Source organism: Micromys minutus, assembly GCF_963924665.1.
Source record: "Micromys minutus genome assembly, chromosome: 4".
In the NCBI taxonomy this organism is placed as follows: Eukaryota; Metazoa; Chordata; class Mammalia; order Rodentia; family Muridae; genus Micromys; species Micromys minutus.
Genome location: NC_137973.1, coordinates 26,705,202 through 26,722,357, shown reverse-complemented (window position 1 = coordinate 26,722,357; position 17,156 = coordinate 26,705,202). Strand labels below are relative to the sequence as shown.

At 43.4% G+C, this 17,156-nt stretch overlaps 1 protein-coding gene across 1 annotated transcript in view; it reads right to left on the bottom strand.

The window, feature by feature from the left end:
* The window catches only part of NUP210L (nucleoporin 210 like), a gene marked incomplete at both ends in the record, with an annotated part of 91,474 nt that extends 77,034 nt beyond the window's left edge, over nt 1-14,440 (bottom strand). Inside the window, 5 exons of the mRNA XM_080916464.1 lie at nt 900-1,050; nt 1,440-1,533; nt 4,233-4,364; nt 12,602-12,738; nt 14,250-14,440. Coding sequence (XP_080772590.1) covers nt 900-1,050; nt 1,440-1,533; nt 4,233-4,364; nt 12,602-12,738; nt 14,250-14,440 — 705 coding nt within the window. The remainder of the gene's footprint in view (nt 1-899; nt 1,051-1,439; nt 1,534-4,232; nt 4,365-12,601; nt 12,739-14,249) is intronic.
* Between the last annotated feature and the right edge of the window lie 2,716 nt (nt 14,441-17,156).

Below are 17,156 nucleotides of genomic sequence, written 5' to 3'. Positions count from 1 at the left end.
GTGGCAGCAAATCAGATGCAGGTGAGAAAAGCAAAAGCTGGGGTTCTTGAAAGATCCAGCACCCCATCTTCCAAGTCCTTCCCACGGGTACAACCTTTTCATCCATGCAAGACAGAGCATCTATAGAGAGTCTAAAAAGTCTACTGAGTGTCTACAGAGTCTACAGAGCATCTACAGAGAGTCTACAAAGTCTACAGAGTGTCTACAGAGAGTCTACAGAGCATCTACAGAGTCTACAGTGTCTACAGAATGTCTACAGAGTATCTACAAAGTCTACAGAGAGTCTACAGAGCATCTACAGAGTCTACAGAGCATCTACAGAGTTTACAGAGTGTCTACAGAATGTCTACAGAACATCTACAAAGTCTACAGAGAGTCTACAGAGTCTACAAGTCTACAGAGAGTCTACAGAACGTCTACAGAGAGTCTACAGAGCATCTACAGAGTCTACAAGGAGTCTACAGAACATCTACAGAGTGTCTACAGAGCATCTACAGAGTCTACAAGGAGTCTACAGAGCATCTACAGAGCATCTACAGAGCATCTACAGAGCGTCTACAGAGTCTACAAGTTCTCACCATGTAGCCCAGACTTCAAATTCTATGCAGACAACTATCTTTTTTTTTTTTTTTCTTTTCTTTCCCAAGACAGAGTTTCTCGGTGTAGCCCCGGCTGTTCTGGAACTCACTCATACACCAGGCTGTTCTGGAACTCAGAGATCCACCTACCTCTGCCTCCTGAAAGTTGGGATTAAAGGCGTGTAACACTACCACAGGCATGAAATGACTTTTTCAAGCAAATGATCAACTATTGGCCCAAATAACAAACAGCACATTAGTGCCTCTACTATATTCCCCATTGCAAGACCTCAGATGGCTGTTCTAGCACAGACTGTTTACCTTGTAGAATGGCTCGTAAATTCGGACTTTTACAACAGCAGCTCCAGTTCTCATTCCAGATACCAAAATCACATCTCCTTGTCTCTGTTCTTTTTCCATCTCAATTATATAGTCAGGGGGGGAATACTCGGCCTCCGAGTAGTTCAGAATCCTAGAGACGAAAAATAAGACTTGTCTCTTGTCCTACTGTGTAACCCTGATCTGGAACTCACTATATAAATCAAATTAGTTTTGAACTCGCAGAGATCAGCTCGCCTCTGCCTCCTGAGCGCTGGGATTAAGATGTCTTCCTACAGACCTGTTGATTATCAGATTCTCCAACAGAGGCTCTTATTAACTCTCCTGAAGGTCCTACATTTATCTCCTCTATATCTAACAAAGGCATTTGCCCTAGTGAATGTATCTATTTTGAACCCTCCCCCCAAATTAAAACAGTAAAAACAAAAAAATCGGGACAGTAGGATTATGAAGGTGCACACAGACACCTGCTGTCCACTGTGTCACCCAGGGACACTATCCTATCTTGGGCTTATGTTTTACCTAATTTTGCTAGACAGCTCTTCTCTTGATGACTCGTTGTCCTGGACAATACTCCACTCAAACACCATGCCTGCCAAAGTACTGAATGTGTTTCCTGTAGAACAAGATAGAATCACACATTCCAAAAATTCAAGTATCTTCAACAAGAAAAGAAACTAACTAGAAAATCATTTAAAGTATTTTTTTCTGTAACAAATAACAGCACTTTTTAAAATCAACTAAAACACACATATGAGAATGATCCTTACCCCAGATCATGCCGCTCCCAACAGTTCTTTTTTTTTTTTTTTTTTGGAGGGGGGAGGGTTGTTGTTGTTTTGGTGACCAGGCTGACCTTGAACTAAAGAGATCCACCTGCCTCTGCTTCTTGTGTGCTGAGATAAAAGGCATGCACAACCATTGCCTGTCCCCTCGTTCCTTCAATACATATAGTCATGAAAACTAGGGTCCAAAACAGTTACTTTTTCAACTCTTAAAAACTAGCCCGGGGCTGGAGAGATGGCTCAGTGGTGAAGAGCACCGACTGCTCTTCCAGAGGTCCTGAGTTCAAATCCCAGCAACCACATGGTGGCTCACAACCATCTGGAAAGAGATCTGGTGCCCTCTTCTGGTGTGTCAGAAGACAGCTACAGCGTACTAATATACAATAAATAAATAAATCTTTAAAAAAAAAAACAAAAAACTAGCCCAGTCTTCTTGGGCCACTGAGGAGACCCCATGAGTACACACGCTCACTATGCAAGCCTGGATGCTGAGCTCCATCTTACAAAGATGGAGGGGAGGTTGTCCTCGGACCTCCATGTCCGTGCCAGGGCAGGTACGTGTGCGCACACAAACAACACAGTAAAGAAAAATTTAAAACCTGTTTACTAAATAATTTACAAATAAAGTAGGAACTGCTGTTTTTAATATCACTTTACAAGCATTAGTATATCTAAAGCAACATAAAGACACCCTCAGGAAAACTTAATAGCTTGGCAGCAGTGGTTCATGCCTTCAATTCCAGCACTTGGGAGGCAGAGACAGGCATATCTTGTGAGTTCAAGGCCAGCCTGGTCTACAAAGCAAGTTCCAGGACAGCCAGGGTTATAAAGAAAGAGACCCTGTATTGAAATGCCAAAAAAACAAAACAAACCCCCCAAACGTTAAAAGTATTAAACTTCTTCATATATTTACTTTAAATTTTTAATTTGTTTTATGTGTGTATCTATGTGTGTAGTGCCACTGGAGGCCAGAAAACATAAAGCTGCTGGCACTGAGTTATGAATGGTTGTGAGCCACCATATGGGTGCTGGGAAGGAACCTGGATAGGCAAACTTCAGTTACTTTTAATCACCCTGACAGACAGGAAGTAGACTGATCACAGCAGAGCTAAGGTCGTGACTTAGTGGGAGAATATGGACTGTTTAGGATGCAGGAAGCCAAGGACCAAAGCCAAAACCATTAAATACAAAAGCAGAGCCGGGACGGCTCGGTGTACTTGTGGCTCTTCCTGAGGACCTGGGTTCATGTTGGTCTTCAGCATCCACAGGACAGTTCACAATTATCTGTAATTCCAGGGAATCCACTCTCTTCTGATCTCCTCAAGCACAAGGCATGCATGTGGTGGATACACATATATGCAAACACCCACACATATAAAATGCAGTCAATGAATCTAAAGAATTTAAAACAAAAACCATAACAAAAGCATATCCTTAATTAAATTAAATGTTAAGAATTATCTTTAATTGTTAATCTTGGGGCCAGGGATAGAAGCTTAGGTGGCAGAATTTCAATACTTAGAAAAAGCTCAGCCATGCGGTGGTGGTGTATTCCTGTGGTCCCCTGTACTTGGCACTCAGGAAGCAGAGGTGGGCTGATCCCTGTGAGTTTGAGGCTGTCTGGTTTACAGAGTGAGTTCCAGGATAGCTAGAGCTACACAGTGAGACCCTGCCTCAAACAAACAAACAAACACACAGTCAGTGCTGGTAAGATGGTTGGAAGTCTGAGGACCTGAGTTTGAGCTTACCCATGTGGTAGAAGGAGAAAACTGGCTTCCACAAGTTGTACTGTGACTTCTACATCCCCTGGGGGATAATAGGCCCCAACCACACATACTAATTTCTTTCAAAGTCCAAAAATAATAGCAGTAGTTTTATTTTGTTTTGTTTTTCAAAATGGCAGCTAATATTGAGAGGCCCAGAAACCTTGGGAATAAAAATTTCCCATTCCCTGGGAAACATACTGGACTCCTCAGAGGGAGCCACTGACAATGGGCCTTTAGTCAGTGATGGCCCTGACTTAGGGAGGATATGTCTGGAGCTGAGTCAGCTCCTAGGAAACCTAAGAGGAAATAACAAAGCCAGAGCAGAGCTAGTGTCCAAAATTCTTCAAGGTCTCAGCAATTATGAAACCAACATAGTAGCCAATCAAAATTACACTAATGTCACTGTTTTACTCCCTACCAATCATATTAGAATTTACTTAATCCTCCTGGGGATTTACACTAGCCCTGCATAAAAAGGGGCCTGCAAGCCCCTTGAGTAGTCGCCATCTTGACTGACCCCTGGCATGCTGGTAATTTCTGCAGAATAAATGTTCTTTACCTCTGTATACCATTGGAGTCTGGGATCTTCCTTCCTTGTTTCTTGGAGCCTAACAATACATTGAACTGTATTCTGCACTGCCAACCCTCTCTGTATATGAGCCCCAAATGAGAAGAACACAAGTCACATTTAGGGTCTGTTACCTTCACACAATTCCTGTCCCTGAACCCTCAACGTGAGGCACTCATTACTCAAATCACCTTACCTTTAGAATCCAGGGCCCTCACCATAAGTTCCAGGGGTGCGTCGTCCACATACAGTTCCCGGGTTCGAGATACAATTTCAATGTTGTCTATCACATCGACCTTAACATCACAGCGTAGCTCATGGTCCGTCACTGCAATGGAGCAAAAAGCTGCCTATTTAAGTAAACGGGCACTAATCTATTCAATGTCACAAATATTCAAGAGTTTAGAGTTTATAAAAATGTCTGCAGGCAGAGCTATGTAGAGAGACTCTGTCTCAAGAAAAGAAAAAGAAAAGGAACCTCTGCTTTCTGAGATAGCTCTATGTTCATGCAGTACCCAAGAAGGCCAGAAGAAGGCATGGGATCCCCTGTATCTAGGGTTATGGGTGGTTGTAACCTGCCATATGGGTGCTGGGAAAGAGTCTTCTGAAAGAACAGCTAGGGCTCTTGTTTGGTCAAGGGCAGAGAGGAGCTTTAGGAGTTGGTTGTGGGGCTGGAGTGATGGTTATCTGTGTTGGACGCATCCTACATAGAAAGGCTCTCTCTGGACTTACTTTATTCCTTGTCGTTTTAAGTGTAGACTTTTTAAAAAGTCTTTTATAAAATGAGGGTAATAGGCATTTTTTCCAAATTATTTATTTAGGAAAGAAAAATGGTGGCAAGTCTATGGAAGTTGTATTAATGGGCTTCTAACCTGTGTGTGGCTGTCAGAGGGCAACTTGAAAGAATGGGTTCTTTCCTTTCCTTATGTGGATGCCAGAGAGGAAACGCAAACTGTGGGGCTTGGCAAAAGGCACTTTTCCCCACTGAGCTGCCTGTCAGGCCGTCAGGGTTGGTTTTTTGTTTTTCTTAGATTCTGATTTGTTGGTTTGTTGTTGGTTTGTTTGTTTGTTTGTTTTGTGTGAGTACACTATCACTGTCTTCAGACACACCAGAAGAGGGCATCAGATCCTATTACAGATGGTTGTGAGCCACCATGTGGTTGCTGGGATTTGAACTCAGGACCTCTGGAAGAGCAGGCAACGCTCTTAACCACTGTGCGATCTCTCCAGCCTGTTTTGTTTTCTTAAAACATGGTTTCACTGTGTAGCTTTGGCAGCCTGGGAACTCAAGCAGATCCTCTGTGTGTTGATTAGGTTTATGAGACACAGTCTTACTATGGAATCCAGGATTATGACCCCCTTGCTTCTGCATCCTGAAACTGGGATTACCGGCCTGTGATGCCATGCTTAGTAACATAATTTTATTTCAGGAAACAGGCTCTTTTTTTCCACAAGAGACATTTAAGAATTAAATTTAACCCCAGAACCTAGGTAAATAGAAACAGGTGTACCTGGTAATATACAAAGACCCCAGTGTAAAAAAAAAAAATTAATCATCCTAAAAGTAGCTTTTTTGTTTTTTTATGGGGGGGGTTGTTTTTGTGTGTTTTTTGAGACAGGGTTTATCTGTGTAATCCTGGCTGTCTTGGAACTCACTCTGCAAACCAAGCTGCCCTCAAACTCAGAGATCTGCCTGCCTCTGACTCCTGAGTGCTGGAATTGTAGGCATGCACCACCAATGTTTGGCTCCTGAAACTGCTTTTAAGGCTGTTTTATATACACGGGTGCTCCACCCGTGCACCATGTGTATGCACTGTTCTTTGAGGCCACAAGCCGTCAAGGCTTTCATGGAACTGGAGTTTAGAAAGGTTTTGGAACACCCTGTAGGTGCTTGACACTGAGTCATGGTCCCCTAAAAGAGCAGCCCGTGCTTTAACCTGAGTCACCTCTCCAGTCCTTGAAACTGCTTTTTATGTGTATTAGGGTTGAAAAGACAAGAGAATACATTATAGATAGTGAAAGGTAGACTATCCCCTCCCCTGTGTGTGTGTGTGTGTGTGTGTGTGTGTGTGTGTACACATGCCATGGTGGGCATATGGATGTTAGTTGACAATTTTGTGGATTTTTGTGGCTCAAATCACTCCTTCCATCTTTACATAGGTTCCAGAGATCAGACTTTGGGTATCAGGCTTAGTGACAAGTGCCTTTACCCACCGAGCTATCTCACCAACCCACATCTGTCTGAGAGCAAAAGTTATGAAAAACAAAGAAATCTAGAGTAGAATGAGCCCACATTAGAATTAAGGCTATAGCTATGAGTTCGTATGTATATGTATATATGCAGCTAGACACATACAGAAATAAACGTAGAGATGTGTGTAGACACAGGCTGGCACGTGCATGTTTCTCTCTTAGCTCTGTCTGCTAAGAGAAACTAGGACACTCCCTTAGCAACAAGCACACCAGTATCTAGATCTTGTTTTCTAAATATAACTCTAGAGCTCAAAAGCAAGAAGTACTGTACTGGAGACACAGCTTAGTTGGTGGAGTGTTTTTGACTAGCATACAGGAAGTCCTGAGCATGAACCCCAGAACTACATGAACATAGGAGTGTGGTGCACATTTGTGATCTCAGGACCATGAAGGCAGAGGCAAAAGGAACAGTTTAAAGTTCTGCTTTGCTATATAGTGAATCAAAAGCCAGACTAAGCTACTTAAAAAAAAAAAAAAAAGTAAGGGAGTACTGTAGAAAATACCAAAAATAAGGGCCTATCCAAAGGACACAGGAACAGGAGCCAACCTGAAGGATATCACAAATGGAAGATATGAATTACAAAACTATTCCAGTCTCCTATCTATTGCTCTGACAAGCACCAAGAGCAAAAGCAATTAAAAAGCAGAAAAATCTTTTTTCCAACTTAAAGATTACAGCCCATCATCAAAAGCAGTTCAAGCAGGAACTTAAGTAGAAATCTGAACCAGGAGTCATGGAGAGTCGTGTAGGAACACTGACTGTTGGCTCACTTGCAGGCTCATATATAGGCCATTTGCCCAGGGAATGGTGATGCCCACAGTGGCATATACATATTGAAACTATACATCAATTAACAACCCAGACAATCCTCCATTGACAAGACAATGTAATTTAGGCAATTTTTCAATTGAGATTCCCTCCTCACATGACTCTAGGCTGTGTCAAGCTGAGAGTTAAGGCTAATCAGGACACCTAGTATTGGATTATTAACCTCTGTCCTGAAATAGCATAGTTCTGTAGAGGGGTTTTAATTCAGCAACATAGCTACTCTGGCTGAAATACAGACATGCCCTTAGTACAAACTGTCGGGTTTTGTTTTATTTTTTTCAGATTTATTTATTGTTTTAAGTACCTTGTTGCTATATTCAGACATATCAGCAGAGGGTGTCAGGTTTCATTACAGATGGCTGTGAGCCACCATGTGGTTGCTGGGAATTGAACTCAGGACCTCTGGAAGAGCAGTCAGTGCTCTTAACCACTGAGCCATCTCTCCAGCCTCCTAGTACACACTTTTAATCCCAAACAATGAAGGTAATAAAGTTAGTTTGTAGAAGGAAGTACCCATGTTTGAAAATGATGTCCAATTGTGAGGCAGACAGAATGGCAAATCAGAGGAAGATCTGACAAAATGAGTCAGAATAGGATATGCCCAACTTGCACAAGAACGGAGAGGAAAGAGAGGTTACTTAAGAGGAGGCATTTGTACCAGGATAGTTTTCAGAGATATAGAACAAACTAGGCACAGGTGAAAACAGAACGAGACAGAGAATAAAAAGGAGCCAGAAGATTAGAACAGACTGCTAGAGTTAGAGGTCAAGCAGAGCAATTTAGTCAGAAGTGAGATATGCCAGTTTGAGTCAGTCAGCTAGATGAGGAGTTTGAGTCAGAACAGCTGAGTCAGCCAGCCAGCCAGAGTTTGGAAACTGCTAAAAAGAGTGAGCTTATTGGGAGACTGAAAACATTCTAGCCCTAAATTAGATTGTATGGAGGCTAGAAGCTTCCAGAACTAGGCCAGGTTAGCAGACGGAGGCAGTAAGCCTCTGAGACAACAATTACATCAGGTAAATAAGTTACTTTTACAGAGTCCATACTGATAAATAACTGAGCAAGTTATTTAATGGGAAGACAAAAGATGTAAAATCTAAGACATCTTTCTTTCCCAATACTACTTACTAAATATAGAAGAAAACAGGAAAAGGGAAAAAATATTCGTTTGAACATCATAGCAGTGAGATGCATGGAAGTCAAGTGTGGCCATACACACCTGAATCCCAGCATTTGGGAGAGAAAGGTAGAAGGATGGCTACAAGTTTCAGGTTGCTCTGGGCTACACAGTGAGACAACCCTGTTTCAAAAACAGAGCAACCAATTAAACAAACAAACCAAACAACAATCAGGTCCATCTATAGCAGTGGTTCTCAATCTTCCTAATACTGCAACCCTTTAGTATAGTTCCTCATATTGTTATGTTCCAATAGTTTCCTTGAACAGAAAAATTGTTTTGTTGCTACTTCATAATATAATTTTGCTACTGTTTTGAACTGTAATCTAAATATCTGTGCTTTTTCAGTGGTTTTTGGAGATACCTGTGAAAGGTTCATTCAACCCCAAAGGGGTCGAGAAAACACTGTTCTAGAGAGATGCCTCAGCAGTTAAGAACAGTTGCTGCTCATGCAGACAACAGATTCTGTTTCCAGGGCCCACATGGTGGCTCACAGCTATTCATTTGTAATTAAAGTTTTAGGGGTCTAATGCCCTCATCTACCTTTCATGGACACCAGGGGTGAATGTGGTATACTTACATACATGCAGGCAAAACACTCATACACCGAGTTATTTTCTTTTTTTAAAAGATTTATTTATTTTATGTATATAAGTACACTGCTGTTATCTTCAGACACACCAGAAGAGGGCATCAGATCCCATTACAGATGGTTGTGAGCCACCATGTGGTTGCTGGGAATTAAACTCAGGACCTCTGTTGCTGGGAATTGAACGCAGGACCTCTGAAAGAGCAGTCAGTGCTCTTGACTGCTGAGCCATCTCTCCAGCCCCTTAGTTATTTTTCTATTGCTGTAATAACACTATGAACAAGGCGTTCAACTGGGCTTATGGTTTTAGAAGGTGAGATCCACGATGGGCAAGCAAAGGCATGGAGGCAGGAATAACTGAGCGCTCACATCTTGATCCAAAAGGAGGCACCGAGAAAGTCATGATGGGAATGGCAAGTGTTTTGAGACTCAAAGCTTGTGTGGCTTGATTATGTTTGGCCCAGGGAGTGGCACTGTTGGGAAGTGTGGCCTTGTTGGAATAGGTGTGATCTTGTCGAAGGAAGTGTGTCATTGTGGGGCTGGGCTTTGAGACCCTCCTCCTAGGCCTGGGAGACAGGACAGTATTCTGATTGCTTTCCCATCACGATGTAGAACTCTTGGCTCCTTCTCCTGCACTGTGTCTGCCTGGATGTTGCCATGCTTCCTGACATGGTGATAAAGGACTGAACTTCTGAACCTGTAAACCAGCCTCAATTAAATGTTCTTTATAAAAGGTGCCTTGGTCATGATGTATCTTCTCAGCAATGGAAACCCTAACTTAAACAAAGCCCCCGCCCCACAGTGACACACCTCCTCCAACAAGGCCACACCCCCTAATCCATCCCCAAAATTTCCACCAACTGAGGGCCAAGCATTCAAATATATGACCCTATGGATGCTCTTCTCATGGAAACTAACATACACTTAAAAATAAACAAAATCTTTCTTTAAAATTCATGGAAATGTGTTAACATTAGGGGGCAAAACTATAAGGAGTGACGAACTATATCACAGTATCTTTCCAAATATTCACTAGCTTCTGTGGTACTTAATTCAAGAGCCACAAGCTCATTGACAATTCTCCCTCCATGTGAAGTTTAGATCTTTCTCCTTTGCCTTCGGGGCTGGGTTCAGTGGTTCCTCTTCATGACTAGTGTAAAGGAAGGGGAGATAGGAACTTCACCGACACCATCTGGATCAAGTGCTAACACTGCCGCTGACATCAAACACTTTGGCATCCAATGCAAGGTGAAGACTCTTCCCTTCCATATGCCCAAAAAACCTACAGCCCAAGCTACACCCAAACTGAGGGTCACCTGACCAACACTATTTATTTACTGGTAGTACTGGGCCTCACACATGCTAGGCAAGTTTTTTTTTTGTTTGTTTTGTTTTGTTTTGTTTTGTTTTTGCCACTGACCTATATCCCTAACTCTTTTTAATTTTAAGACTGAACAGCCTAGACTACCCTTGAATCCATGATCCTCTAGCCTCCGGTTCTCAAGTAGCTGGGTACAGACCCACACCACTAAGCCTGGCTTCCCAACACACTTAAAAATGTCAAGTTATTGAGATACCAGTAGTGGTGGTACACTCCTGAATCTTCAGCACCCAGGAAGTGGAAGCAAGACAATGAGGAATTCAAGGCCAGCTTCAACCACAGAGTGAGCTCCAGGCCAGCCTGTGCTACACGAGACTGCATAGGAAGATGGCTCTGTGAGCATGTTTGGCTCACAAGCATGAAGACTGAGTTTGCATCCCCAGAATACACATAAAAACCAGGCATGGTGTGGCACGCCTCTGTAACCCCAGGGCTAGGGGAGTGAAGATATGCAGACCCTAGGGGCTCATGGACAGGGAGCCTATCCTAACACTGAGTTCCAGATTCAAGTTGAGTCCCTGCCCCCAAAATTAGATGAGGAGCAACTGAAAAAGACATCAGAAGCTAAGTTCTGGCCTCCACATGAACATGTGTACAACACACACACACACACACACACACACACACATACACACACACACACACATACACATACATACACACACACACATACATACACACACACACACGCGCACACACACACACACACACATACACACACACATACACACACACATACACATACACATACACACACATACACACACACATACACACACACATACACACACACACACATACACACACACATACACACACACATACACGTACACATACACACATATACACACACACATACACACACACATACACACACACACATACACACACACACACACATACACACATACACGCACACATGCAGCATATAATCTTGGTGCTTAAAAGCTGAGGCAGGAGGATCACCAGGAGTTCAAGGTCAGCCTTGATTAAGAGATCCTGTCTCAAAAATAAACAAATTCATAAATGAAACAAAAAAAATTAAATGAACAACAAAAAAAACCAAGCTTTAACATTATGTGCCTTCAATCTCAGCACTTGAAAGGCAGAGGCAGGAAAATCTTCGTGAGTTTGAGGATAGCCTGATCTACACAGGGAGTTTTAGGCTAGCCATGGCTACACAGTGAGACATTGTCTCAAAAATAAAAATGAAAACTAAAGCCAAAAATACAAAGTCCACACACACACAGAGAACACAACTGGGTTCTGTGAGAAGTAAAAGCAGTTGCCCCAAACCTGACTATCTGAGTTCAGTTCTGGGGACCCACATGGTGGGGATGAGAACCAACTCCTAAATGTTGTCTTCTAACCCCCACATGAGTACACACAACCTCTCCACACATTAATAAATGTAACCACAAAGACTGTTTTTTAGGCTAAGTGTGGGGCCTTCAATCCCAATAGCTGGGAGGCAGAACAGGTGGATTTCTATGAGTCTGGGAGAAACCTGATCTACAGGAAATGAGACCCTGTCTCAGAAATAACCAAACAAAAATATAAACATGATAGCAAAATTATGGCGTTAAGTTTTGAAGGTATATTCTGTGTGTGTGTGTGTGTGTGTGTGTGTGTGACACAGGTGCATATGTGGAGGAATTTGGTTCTTCTACTTGAGACTGTCTGGCTTGGCAGCAAGCACCTTTACCCACTGAGCCATACCGCTGACCCACAGAATTATAATTTATATCAGAAATCTTTTCTTATAAAGTTCTTTTTTTAAAATATTTGTTTATTTATTGTAAGTACACTGTATCTGTCTTCAGACACACCAGAAGAGGGCATCAGATCCCATTACAGATAGCTGTGAGCCAACATATGGTTGCTGGGATTTGAACTCAAGACCTCTGGAAGAGCAGTCAGTGCTCTTAACCACTGAGCCATTTCTCCAGCCCCCTCTTATAAAGTTCTTAACACTTGAAGCTAAGTCTATTTGTCAGACATTATCTGACTTTTATATTATCTTTTAACCTACCCATTTCTTTTCAGGCGTAGTGATGTACATCTTTAATCCCAGCACACAGGAGGGTCATACATGAGCATTTCTGTGAGTTCAAGGTCAGGCTGGGTTAAATAGTCTATACCAGCACTAGGAAGACTCTGTCTCGAAATTGCAAATAAACGCCTGGTCATGGTGGTACACATCCTTAATCCTAACACTCCGGAGGGAGAGGCCAGCCTGGTCTACATAGTAAATTCCAGGAAAGCCATGGCTACATAGTGTAACCCTGTGTCAGGGGACAACAGCCACAAAAATCAGTGAGTCAAATCCCATAACATACCCACTTCTCGAGCAAGAATAATGCTGCTGAGGCGTACTGGTTGTGTGGATTCGGCAACAAGAACAGCCCTTTGGGAGCAAGAGGTGCCATTTTCATATAAAGGCTGAATGGCAACTGCTTCCTGATGAGTGGAATGCCTGCCAAAACGACATGGTTTAGAGCATGAAATAAATACGTGGGTCAAGCTAGCACGTGCACAGAGTGTCTATACTTCTCCCCGGTTACACACCAGGTTACATGCCTAATGCACTCTGCAGAGCCACCGTTAAGAAGATGCAAGAATGAAAACCGGAGATTGACGAGAACCTTTTCCCAATGACCACTTGTGCAAAGATCTAAAACATTATTCCTCCCACGACGTGGTGGCGCACACCTTGAATCTCAGCACTTTGGAGGCAGAGATAGGCAGATTCCCGGATTCAATTTCCAGCCTGGTCTACAGTGCAAATTCCAGGACAGCCAGGGTTACATAGAAAAATCCCGTCTTAAAAAAGAAAAAAATATGGTTGGAGAGATGGCTCAGCGGCTAAGAGCACTGCCTGGTCTTCCAGAGGTCCTGAGTTCAATTCCCAGAAACCACGTGGTGACTCACAACCATCTGTAATGGGATCTGATGCCTTCTTCTGGTGTGTCCGCAGTGTACTCACATGTATAAAGTAAATATATGTTAAAAAATGTTAAAAAAAAAAAAAAAAAAAGTCCTCACAGTGTGGAAAAATAGCATTGTAGCTGTGTTTGCAAAAAGACAAAATAACTTCCTGTAAGCCTAGAAACCGAGCTGCTGTATAAAACGGTAAGTTGCCTACATTCTGAGACCAAAGCAAGAATACAAAATAATCATTAACGTCTTGGATGGATGGAAAATTCTCAATACTAGAACGATTCCTAAATGATGAATGAACTTCACACTGGGTTGCCCACAAAGCTAAGTTGCTTATAATTCACGAGAGTTGAGGTTCTTGTACTCCTAGAAGGCAGGAAAGGGGTTAGGAACATAGTTCCTAAGTAGAGGGCTGGTTAGCATGCGCAAAGCCCTACTCCAACCCTCAGATCTGCAAAAGTACAGGAAATGGAAATCTCCTTCACTTAGAATAAATATCCCGTTACCTAAGGGCTTCCTTCCTTCTGTTAAACTTACAGTTCAGGTAACCACATCACCCGCCATCGAGTTCTCTTAAACGCAGGAAGTTTATAGTCGTTATCCCAGAGTGGACTACCCACCTCCCCACATCCACTGAATCCCCTTGTACAGGGGGAAAGGGACTCTCATCCCCATGCATGGTGCATCCTGTCTTATGACTCTAGCTTTGTGGTTGTTGGCAGGTTCTCCAAACGTGGCTCACTTCGCCTATTTCCGTTTCCATCATAAACTTTCAAATCGGGGAAAATGAATGCCGGCAGCGTCTGCCTATGCCAACAGCTGCTTACACTGACTAGCTGTCTCAACAGGGAGGCAGACTCCCATCCTAGTTTTGGTCTTTTGGTTTGGGAAGTTTTTTTGTTGTTCTTAAAGAGCCTAACAACTTAGGGTATAACCCACCCAGATGCCACATACAGGCCCCTCCACACCGTGGGACCACACCAGATTTCTGTAATCCTTTTCCTCTTCACGGTAGGGATAAGATCATGAGATCTGTGCCCAGCTCACCAGATGTAGCAGCCCCGCTGAGCCTCCAGCAAGAAGGGCACCCGGCCTGGCTCCCGGCTAAAGGGTAGTAACACTTGAGGTACATTGAGTTTGTTGGCCAGGGTCCCAATTATAAACAGGAAGAAGTGGTACACAGTCAGGGAGGAAAGGAGCCTAAAGTTTCGGGGTCCAGGAGCCCCGAAGGTAATCATGGCGACCGCCTGGCCTCAGCTTCCCACTCAACTACAGGTGGCCAGCACCAACACCAACCAATCCGGAGCCACGACGTCAGCGGGGTGCCTTTCTTGCTAGGAACTGTGGGTACTTTCTCAGTGCGCCAAAAAGCTACTTTATAGAAATTTGGAGCAGAGGACGAAAGAGTCACACTACTAAATATTCCAGGGTAGATTTTACTAGCAAAGGACCAGACAGAAAGGTCGGCCTGCCTCAATCTCATCGCCTCACGTTGTCTTTTGTTTGACTCTAGTTTTTGGTTTTTTTTTAAAAATAAAATAGGGCAGAGACTAGGGTGAAACTCATGTGTACAAAGGTCTGGGTTCAATCTCCAGTGTTAAATACAAGAAACAAGTTATTTAATTCGGGTGTGATGGCTCACACCTCTTATCCTCGCACTTGGGAGGCAGAGATAAGTGATCTCTGTGAGTTCGAGGCCAGCCTGGTCTACAGAGTTGAGTTTCACAACAACCCTGTCTCATAAAACTATGTTTCCAGTCATCATTAGTCTAGGGTTCTAAATGGGAAAAAAAAAAAAAAATTCCAGTCTCTTAGCATAAACAGCTGGCGTTTGTCAAGGTATGTTATTTTTACTGGGAAATCAGATTTATGTCCTGCTTCAAGACCATAATGCAAGAAACGCCAGACACTCAGAAGCAACTTGAAAAGCCATTGGCTCATACAACCTGACTCAGCAAAATACTCCGAGAGCACTTGTTTTCCAGTGGGGTGGGGTATAGCACACAACCGTAATCTGTCATCAGGAGGCCGAGGCTGGAGGATCAAGAAGCCTAGTCTAAAATAATAAACCCTCTCTGTTCGGCTCCCTGGTGTTCAGTGACATGCTTGTCACACAATGATGACTTGAGCTCCCAGCACCCACATAAAATCAGGGCCCAGGGTGCTTCTCACCCCAGCACACCGAGGAGGCAAAGACAGAAGGGGTTCGAGTGTCAGCCGGTCTAGCTGAATCTGTGGACACTAATTCCCCTGCCTCAAGAGAGGAAAGTGGTTGATGAAGTCACCCAACGTCTGCCTCTGGCCCCCATGAAACCCCCACCCCACAGGGCATAAACAAATCTAAAAAACCTTGTTTTCTGCAAGTATTCAAAAGAACACTCAGGGGTATGAGCAACATCATGTCCTAAGGAGGCCAATAAATCCATGAGGTCATGGTTGTAGTGACCAGTGTGTACTTTAGTCTGTTAGCTTATGTGATCAGTTGCCTCTGTTCTATAAGTGATAGCATGCTGACCAGCAGGAGTCAGTCCTCTTACTATGTAGACCCTGGTGATCAGACTCAGGTCGTTAGGCTAGGCCCGCAGGTACCTTTAAGCACTGAGCCTTTGATTAGAGGCTGTTTCACTTCAGTCCAGGCTGATCTAGAATTTATTCATTTTTTTTAAGACTTACTATATGTAAGTACACGGTAGCTGTTTCCAGACACACCAGAAGAGGGCATCAGATCTCATCACAGATGGTTATGAGCCACCATGTGGTTGCTGGGATTTGAACTCAGGACCTCTGGAAGAGGTCAATGCTCTTAACCACTGAGCCATCTCTCCAGCCCTGATCTGGAATTTATTATGCAGTCCAGAATGGCCTCAAATATGTAATCTTTGCCCTGACCTCCCCCACCCTAGCTGGAATTACGGCAATCAGCCTTCAGGTCTGGCACACCCAGGAATTTAGGAGCTAAGGTTTTGTTGTTGCTCAAGTATTTTGGGCTAGGGATGGAGGTGCACACCTTTTAATCCCAGCACTCACTATGCAAAGGCAAGGTGTTCTGAGTTCTAGGCCAGCTAGGACTACATGGAGAAACCCTGTCTCAAAAAACAGTGATAACGTTTATAAAAAGAAATATTTAAAAGCTATGCATGGTAGCTTGTCCCTTTAACCCCAGAACTTGGAGGACAGGTGGATGTTTGAGGACACCCTAGTTTACATAAGTACTAGGCTGTCAAGAGCTATGGAGTGAAACTGTCTCAAAACACAAAAGTAAACATGTTTGTGTAGAAGACAGAGGCAGTCCCTTTGTTTTCCTCAGGTGCTAACTTTTAAACTCACTTTTTGCCCCAGGTGTGGAGGCACACACCTTTAAGCCCAGCACTTGGGAAACAGCAGAGGCAGGTAGAATTCTTTTAAATTGAGGACAGCTTGTCTATATAGTAAGTGCTAGGATAGCCTGGCCTATATAGAGAACTCCTGTCTCATTAAAAAAAAGAAAAAGTTCTAATGCACAGATGTGTGAGAACCTGCTTAAGAGCAGAAGCCCTCAGATGCCCTGAACTGGAATCATCCAGAGTACAGCTGCCACTCCCCAGCTGAAGCAGGTGCTCCCAATCCCTGCGGTACACTCCTGCACACCATTATTTTTGGAGACAGGTTTGTTTTTCAAAGCAGTCTCTGTGTAGCCTTGGCTGTCCTGAAACTCACTACATAAACCAGGCTGGTCTTCAACACAAGAGATCAACTTGCCTCTGCTGGGACTTAAGGTGTTTGACACCATGGCCCAGTTTGTGAGGGTCCAAACTGAACTTGATGATTATATGGGCTTGATGGCTGGCGAATACAGATGTGTGCTGTGCTTAATCTTTATAAGGGCTCTAGAGAGCTAACTAAAGTCCTTGTGCTTAGGTAATCACCTTACCAAGGACACTACCTTCTAAACCCCACAGCCAGACTCTGGACCTG